The sequence below is a fragment of the Arachis hypogaea genome, chromosome 12, assembly GCF_003086295.3.
Source record: "Arachis hypogaea cultivar Tifrunner chromosome 12, arahy.Tifrunner.gnm2.J5K5, whole genome shotgun sequence".
NCBI classification, from domain to species: Eukaryota; Viridiplantae; Streptophyta; class Magnoliopsida; order Fabales; family Fabaceae; genus Arachis; species Arachis hypogaea.
This window is the reverse complement of record NC_092047.1, coordinates 8,237,891-8,245,252: the sequence shown is the minus strand read 5'-3', so window position 1 is coordinate 8,245,252 and position 7,362 is coordinate 8,237,891. Positions and strand designations below refer to the sequence as shown.

Genomic DNA, 7,362 nt, shown 5'->3' with positions numbered 1-7,362 from the left:
CTCTTGAATATCTCAAATTTCATTTGCTTGCCTTCAGAAGTTATCTATGATGATATGATATTTTAATTAGAAAAATTCGGATGAATAAGTTATTTTTGTAACTAAGTTTAACAAAGTCTTTTTTCTTTTTCTTCTTATGCATCTCTTTTTTTTTCCCTTCAACTGGTTTTTATTCTGCCAATAAACTATTCAACAAACTTAATTGAATTTAGTTACTAAAATAATTTAGTCATGTAACATTATTGTAATATTGTTTTAATTAATGACAAACTACCAATTTTTGGTGAAGAGTAGTTAATTAGTAAAACCACATCAACAGAATTCTATTTAAAAAAAATGTATTTTTTTTGGAAGAAAACAAATTGTAATTTGCATGACAAATAGATTCCTAAGTGAATCAAAGGCAGATACCAAGGTCCAAGGTGGGGTTGGTACTTTTGTCCAAACCTTATCATATATACTCTCTGCTAGGGGTATACATAGCCTGGGTAAAAATTTAGATTCGGTCTTAAATATATACTAGATCTATTTTTTTAGACCCTAATTCGACTCTAAACTCAATGAAACTTAAATATTTTTGGACTATAATTATATCAGGTTCAATCCGGATGAAAATCAGGCCTTTAAAGCTTTAACAATAATTTATAAAAAAAACTTATTTATAATGTATTTATTTATAAAGAAAAAACTTGTTGCCGAAAAGTTGATATTCATATTTGAACTTGAATTTGTCTATAAATACTAATTTGATATTTCTTTGATCTATTTTCTAATTCAACATGTATGATTAAAAATAAAACAATAAGCTTATAAACTTATAATTAATATAACATAATATTGGAATTAATTTAAAACATATATACCTTTTTTAGTTCCCTTAGGGTGTACTTGAGTCGGGTGAAGTCAGGTTTGTGTTGACCCGAACTTGACTCTAAATAATGACCGGGTCTATTTTTTAGACCCTTACCTGACCCTAGACCCGGTAAAATCACACCAAATTAGCCTCTAAAATGTTCGGATCCGAGCCGGACCGGACCATGTGCATCTCTGCATTTATATATATTTTTTAGATCGTCGCTACAAACTCGATCCAAAGTTGGAGAGAAATGATTTAATTTGTGAATTATCTCTTTTGACAATGCTATTAAGAATAAACACAAATTAAATAAAATACACATCACATTAAAATGGTTTAGAAAACTAACAACTAAGACATAAATAGACCTTCGAACAAACAATAGGTAAAATTACATGATAAACCATAAATAAATCTTTTCTTGTCTATTGTTGAACACTCCAAATATTGTATTTATTTTGCTTTGATTTTCTCCCAAATGATTTTACGATACTAACCATTTATATTATTCTAGTTTCACAGACTCAACTCATTCATCCCACTTTCATTATCATGCATTTATATTTATGTGGTCCATTTCACCCAATAATTATTGTTTGTCATAGTCTTATTTGTTCTTTTTTTTTCTTGTCTTAAAATTACCGGTGTGCTCCTAAACTTGATCTCAATATTTTGTACCAAATACTTTATTCCATAAACTTTACTTTTTAGGTTCCATTGCTCACAAGACTTACTTTCTTTTCTATTTAACCACTTTACTATGATGGTTTCAGTGGCTAAGAGAATGGGGGGTTGAATCTTAGCCCCCTTTTTTTGTTGCTAATACTTGTTGAACTCAGAGGAGACTTTTCTGTTTTTAGCTCGTCTCTGGACACGGGAATTTTTCTTTTGTCTCGTCACTTGGCACGAGACATTTTTAGTTTTTGCTCCTGTGCAGTAGAAAACAGAGATGTAGTAGGAGAGAAGAAAGATTACACCCAGATATATCCTGGTTCAGCTGCTAAGTGCAGTGCAGCCTACATCCAGTCTCCATCACAACAATGATGGAATTTCACTATAATCAACTTGATTACAAACTGTAAAGTGCTAACCCAACTTACAAGGGGATTCCCATAGAATCATGAAACACAACATAGATGAACAAAGGAACTCTAAGACATCTATGGCTTTTTCTTTTAATTTTGCACTCTCTGCCTTTTTCCGCTCTATGGCTTTTTCATACAAACCTCACTGTTTGCCTTTTTCCATGAGACTCAAGACATGACAAAATTAAACAAAAAAATACTAAACAGAGTACATTGAAGGAGAAGAGAAAACTGTTAGCTCAGGTAGCTCTGAGAACACTGTGCCTTGCACTCTCAAATTTTTCTCCTTGCTTCAAACAGTGGTTGTTCTCTCTTTTTAAAGAAGAGGGAAGCCTCCACACTTGAAGCCAACACCCAAACCAACTTCTTTCTCCTTCAACAAACAGAACCGGTTCGGCCACATAGAGAGAGAAGAGATAACCATGCAAAACCCAACATGCAATTACCTCTAGACCTTCCTTGATCATCACTCTTCATCAATCCGGGCTCTCCATCCTTGGCTTCCTCTCCAAGATGGATTTCTGGCCCTTGATACTTCATGATGATAATGACTTCATCTGCTTCAATCTCTGCCTCAACCATCACTTCGCCACTCTAGCTACTTCCTGTGGTGGTTAAACAAAATCAAAGACAAGCTATGCTTCAAGAATCTCCCTTACTGGCCGAATCTTCACCTTCCTTTTTGAGCATAAAGAGCTCAAGATTACTTCACCAAATCTAACCATATTTGGTGAAAATCTCAGCCACAGCTCATTTTTATTTTAGTATGTTTTCTTGCCATCATTAACTTGATGGTCTTGATGCATGCAACTTCTTCTTTTTCTTGGTAGATGAACATAGCGTCCATAGCTTCCTGGACAAGGACCGAAGAAGAAGCAAGAAAGAGATGAGAGAGAAGAAGATATTCAATAGTTTTGATCAAATAATTAATGTAGCAAAGAGAAAGAATAAAAGTGCACTCATGTTTCCTACTCCCCTTTGCTGAGAGGCGTGCATAGTCATAATAGCCATCAAATCAATTCTCTCTCTCTTTTCTTATGTTTCCAATGCATTAAATTAAATTTGAAATCCATCCAAAGAGAGAAATGGAGTCCGTTGGAGGCAAGTAGTAACACTTGCTTTTCTTTAAACTTGGTTTCGGACCAAGTTTGGAAACATTCACCAAAATAATATTGGGCTTTGTAACATTGGAATTTAATCTGGCCCAATTAGTAACATTTGCTTTCCTGATGAATTTTTGGATCAAGCATTGAACAAATAGAAAAGCTTTCTTTGGGCTTATAATAACAAAATTTATTCTGGCCCAACTGATAAAACCTTTTCAGCCAACAATCACAAAACAAGAATTACATAGGGCTGAATTTTAATTTATTGGGCTTAGGATCTTTCTTTTTATTTCAGCCCAATTATAAAACCTACAACACAAAATTATTAATTAACATATGTTAGATGAAAATCAAATTAATAATTTTATAATTAAATGTTTAATAATGTTTAGTCATCACAAATATTAATTTAGAATTTTCCAAACTCATCATACTATAATTTTGTTATCAATAAAAATCACAATGTCTTTTTTTTTTTCCTCTAATTTTTCCAATAAAAATTAAAGCACTAATTCTATATTCGTAATAATAGCTTCACCTTCATATTCTTTTGAAAACATTCTTTCCCATAAAACACTTTATGATAGCATGAGAATCTTAAAGTATCTACCAACAATAAAATTATTATATCTAAAAACATATATTTTATATACCCATTAAGACCATTTTCTATTAACTTTTTCAATTCTTATTAATCTTAATCCATTATCTTTTTTCTCTTTTGCTACACGCCATTGATTTATAAATGCATAGCTACTATTAACTTCGGGCAATTTATAATTTCTTGAAAATTTTACTTCAATAAGAAGTTAACATTTTCAATAATAATTTATTGCAAGAACAATAAAAGGTTATGGTAAAAATAACAAGAGGTAATGACCAAATCAGTACACGAAAGATTCAAACGCTGATATTTTGGTACCTCACTATTGTTATTAACAAAATGGTCCTTAAAAGATTTTAAAATTTGACAAGCGTACCCACGAGTTCACCGGAGCACATTTCCGGCAAGCACAGTGCTGATGTGACCACCGTGTTTTGGTGACTTGGCAAACCACCCCCAAAGTTCCCTCCCCAACGCACACTCCCTCCCCTTCCCTCTCCCTCCCTGTTGCAGCCCCCGTCCCCAATGCACACTTCTCCCTAATTGCAGTCCCCGCCGCATCACAAGCCCCTCCCCAACGTACACTTTTCCTTCCTCCCTTAACACCACCATTCACAGCAACAACAACTTTAACATCAACAGCAACAACAACCTCCACCACTCTCTCTCTCTCTCCACCACTCCCTCTTCCCCAACGCACACTTCCCTCTCTCTCCCTCAACACCACCATTCATAGCAACAACAACCTCAACATTAACAGAGTTGTCCCAAATCATGAATTGTCCCAAATTTTTAGGTTAAATTATCATTCAAAAAGATTAATCACAATAAAACTCAAACAAATTCATATACAATAATCAAAATAAAATAAAATAAAACTTAATACAAACACCACTAAAGTAAGAATAGAAGAAGAACACCAGACACAGAGGGGGCAGGACACGATAGAGCCAAGATGGAACCCAGACAGAGGAGGCATGGCAACGACTAGGGGCTAGCAGCAAGTAGATACAAGCAGTGAAGGTGACAGCGGTGAAGACGTGCAAACAACGCAATGCTACGAAGGAGACACTGGCGGACGCAGAAGATCCGACGACGAGATGGCGACAGGAAGGATTAGGGCTGGGGAGGGAGGAGAATGCATTCAGGAAGGGGAAAGGGGGAGTGCGTTGGAGAGGAAGAAGGAGAAGGAGAAGAATTAGAGTTAGAGAGGGGGAGGGAAGGATTAGGGTTGGGGAGGGGGGAGAATGCATTCAGGAAGGAGAAGGAGGGAGTGCGTTGGGGAGGAGGAAGGAGAAGGAGAAGAATTAGGGTTGGGGGGAGGGAGGGTATTTGCCGTGTCATCAAGATGCAGTGGCCATGTCAGCACTGTGCTTGTCGGAAATGTGCTCCGATGAACTCGTGGATACGCTTGTTAAATTTTAAAATCTTTTAAGGACCATTTTATCAATAACAATAGTGAGGTACCAAAATGTCAGCGTTTGAATCTTTCGGGTACTGATTTGGTCATTACCTCAAATAACAAATATCAAGAAGGACTTCAACCAACTCTTCTTTCACATTTTGGTGAGATAAGATATTTGATGTTACCATTGTCAAAGTCTATGTGTTCACATAAATGGGTGATTTATTAACAAAATAAAATAGTAAGATCCTTCATTTATTCAAGAGAAAATAATATAATACATGGACGCATGCACATAAATAATGCTTTTGCTTCGTGATTAGGAAGTCACCATTCTTCCACTTTCCTTTTCTAAAATCTCTCTTATGTCCATAAATAATTAGCATCTTTTAAAGTTAAAGTTTTAGCAATTATTAAGATTTAAATAAATTTTAGTATCTATAAAATACACATCAGTATTAACCTATCACGTTAATACTAAACGAAATAAATTAACGATAAGACTAAAACAGACAATTTTGAAATTTTCGTAGACCAAACTCAAAAAACACAATTTATATAAAATAAAACAAAAATATGCATATTTTTATAAAGACCAAAACTTATTTAAGCAAATATTAATTAATAATTTTCGTTCAATCCTTATTTTAATAATCTCTATCAATTCGATAATATATCTTTTATTTTTATTCTTTTTACAATTTACTAAGAAACATGGCATTATTTTAGTTTTAATTATTTATTAAGTTTAATTTTGATACACTGGCCATATAAAGTGTTTTATACAATGGTGCAATCGCATCTGTTTTTTTGAATAACTATTCACGCAGTTAATGTAAAAAGTAATTATTTTTACTGATATAACATTACGTAATTAAATGCATACGTAAAATTACTTTACACTAACACTACATCAAAATTAAATTCTTTCTTATACACGCACTAAACCTTAAAAGCTAAGAGAGTTATTCATAGAGGGAAAGAGTAACAATATCCATTACATACACTACTAAATGAAAAAGAAAAACCACTAAGAAAGGCATTGTCATTGTTATTATTATTATTATTAACATTTGTACAACTTGCATGAAACTATGCAACGGGAACAAACCTTCTATGCATATATTCTCTTTCTTACATGCCTTTCTTAAAAAACATACACACTAGCTAACACTAAGAAAAGCCATTCAAGTTTAAATCTTCTTTTAGACTAATAACACCTTCAACTTCACCATGATTGAGATTGATTTCTTCCCCTTTAACAATCTGAATTCCACTTTGTCTTAGAAAAAGATTCATAATTTCAACATCCCTGAACAAAAAAAATTATTAAATTACGATCAGATATATAACTATTCATGTGTTTCTGTTAAAGCAGCTTAAATTTTTGGAATAAGCGATTTTATTACAGTTCTGTTTACCTCGGGTGACAGGTTGGCCTAACAGGATGTTGATAACGAGGTCCTTCATCATAACCTTCACAAATTATTTCTCCATTCTCATCTTGGTAGCAAATTATGCCTTGTGATTCATCCTCATAAACCTATTTAGATCCAAAAATAAACATAATTAACATAATTTTTTTTTTTGTTCACTAATTAATAAACTTGCTATGTGGAATCTATATATATATAGAAAAAGAAGGAAGAAGAATGAAGGTTTTGACCTTGTTCTTGATGGATGATGCTGTGATCCTCAATGGTAGAGCACCACCAACTTGTTGCCCCTTCTTTTGTGGGACATAGCTTTGTTTTGGCACCAAATCTTTGTTTGCATGTTTTAGAAATGAACCATACTTCTTAATTGAGATTTGAGCTGAAGAACAGTTAACAGCCATCTTAATATAAGTATCTAATTATTCTCCAAGAACATAGAGGCAAGAAGAAGAAGAAGAAGAAAAAGAAGAAAAAGAAGAAGAAAAGAATGAAATTGTTGTTGGGTAGTTTATATTAATATATAGCGAAAATATGATGATGTCATGACACGATTAATTAGACAACTAATTAATTGTTTATTATACTAATAGTGGTGGTATAAGCACCGGTTTTGTATGCTTTGCTTATTATATAATAAACTCAATTATTGTTGGTTTCATCATGTTTTGTCATGATGTATTAATATATTATTATTGATAAGCCATCTAGTGTATTATAGGAAGATATATGCTTAATTATATTCAACATATTTAATTTACTAAACATAATTTTTTTTTTAACTATTAATGTTTGAATTTTATCATCACAAACTTGTTTAAAAAATATTTATGTATTATTTAAATTTTATTTTCTAAATTCAAATTTAAGATT

General features: G+C 32.8%; 1 protein-coding gene across 1 annotated transcript; it reads right to left on the bottom strand.

Moving 5' to 3' along the window:
• Positions 1–6,005: 6,005 nt before the first annotated feature.
• LOC112726670 (uncharacterized) lies at positions 6,006–7,064 on the bottom strand. The gene is made up of 3 exons (XM_025776164.2): positions 6,723–7,064; positions 6,478–6,599; positions 6,006–6,368 (listed from the first exon to the last, which is right to left on the bottom strand). The coding sequence occupies exons 1-3, from the start codon at positions 6,891–6,893 to the stop codon at positions 6,230–6,232; spliced, it is 432 nt and encodes a 143-aa protein (XP_025631949.1). The 5' UTR covers positions 6,894–7,064; the 3' UTR covers positions 6,006–6,229.
• Between the last annotated feature and the right edge of the window lie 298 nt (positions 7,065–7,362).

Excerpts from the sequence above, each read along its gene's own strand:
- LOC112726670 (XM_025776164.2), bottom strand. The coding sequence starts at position 6,893 with ATGGCTGTTAACTGTTCTTCAGCTCAAATCTCAATTAAGAAGTATGGT. Across the intron at positions 6,600-6,722 it reads CATCATCCATCAAGAACAAG|GTTTATGAGGATGAATCACA; the intron begins GTCAAAACCTTC and ends GGATCTAAATAG. Across the intron at positions 6,369-6,477 it reads AGGCCAACCTGTCACCCGAG|GGATGTTGAAATTATGAATC; the intron begins GTAAACAGAACT and ends TTTTTTGTTCAG.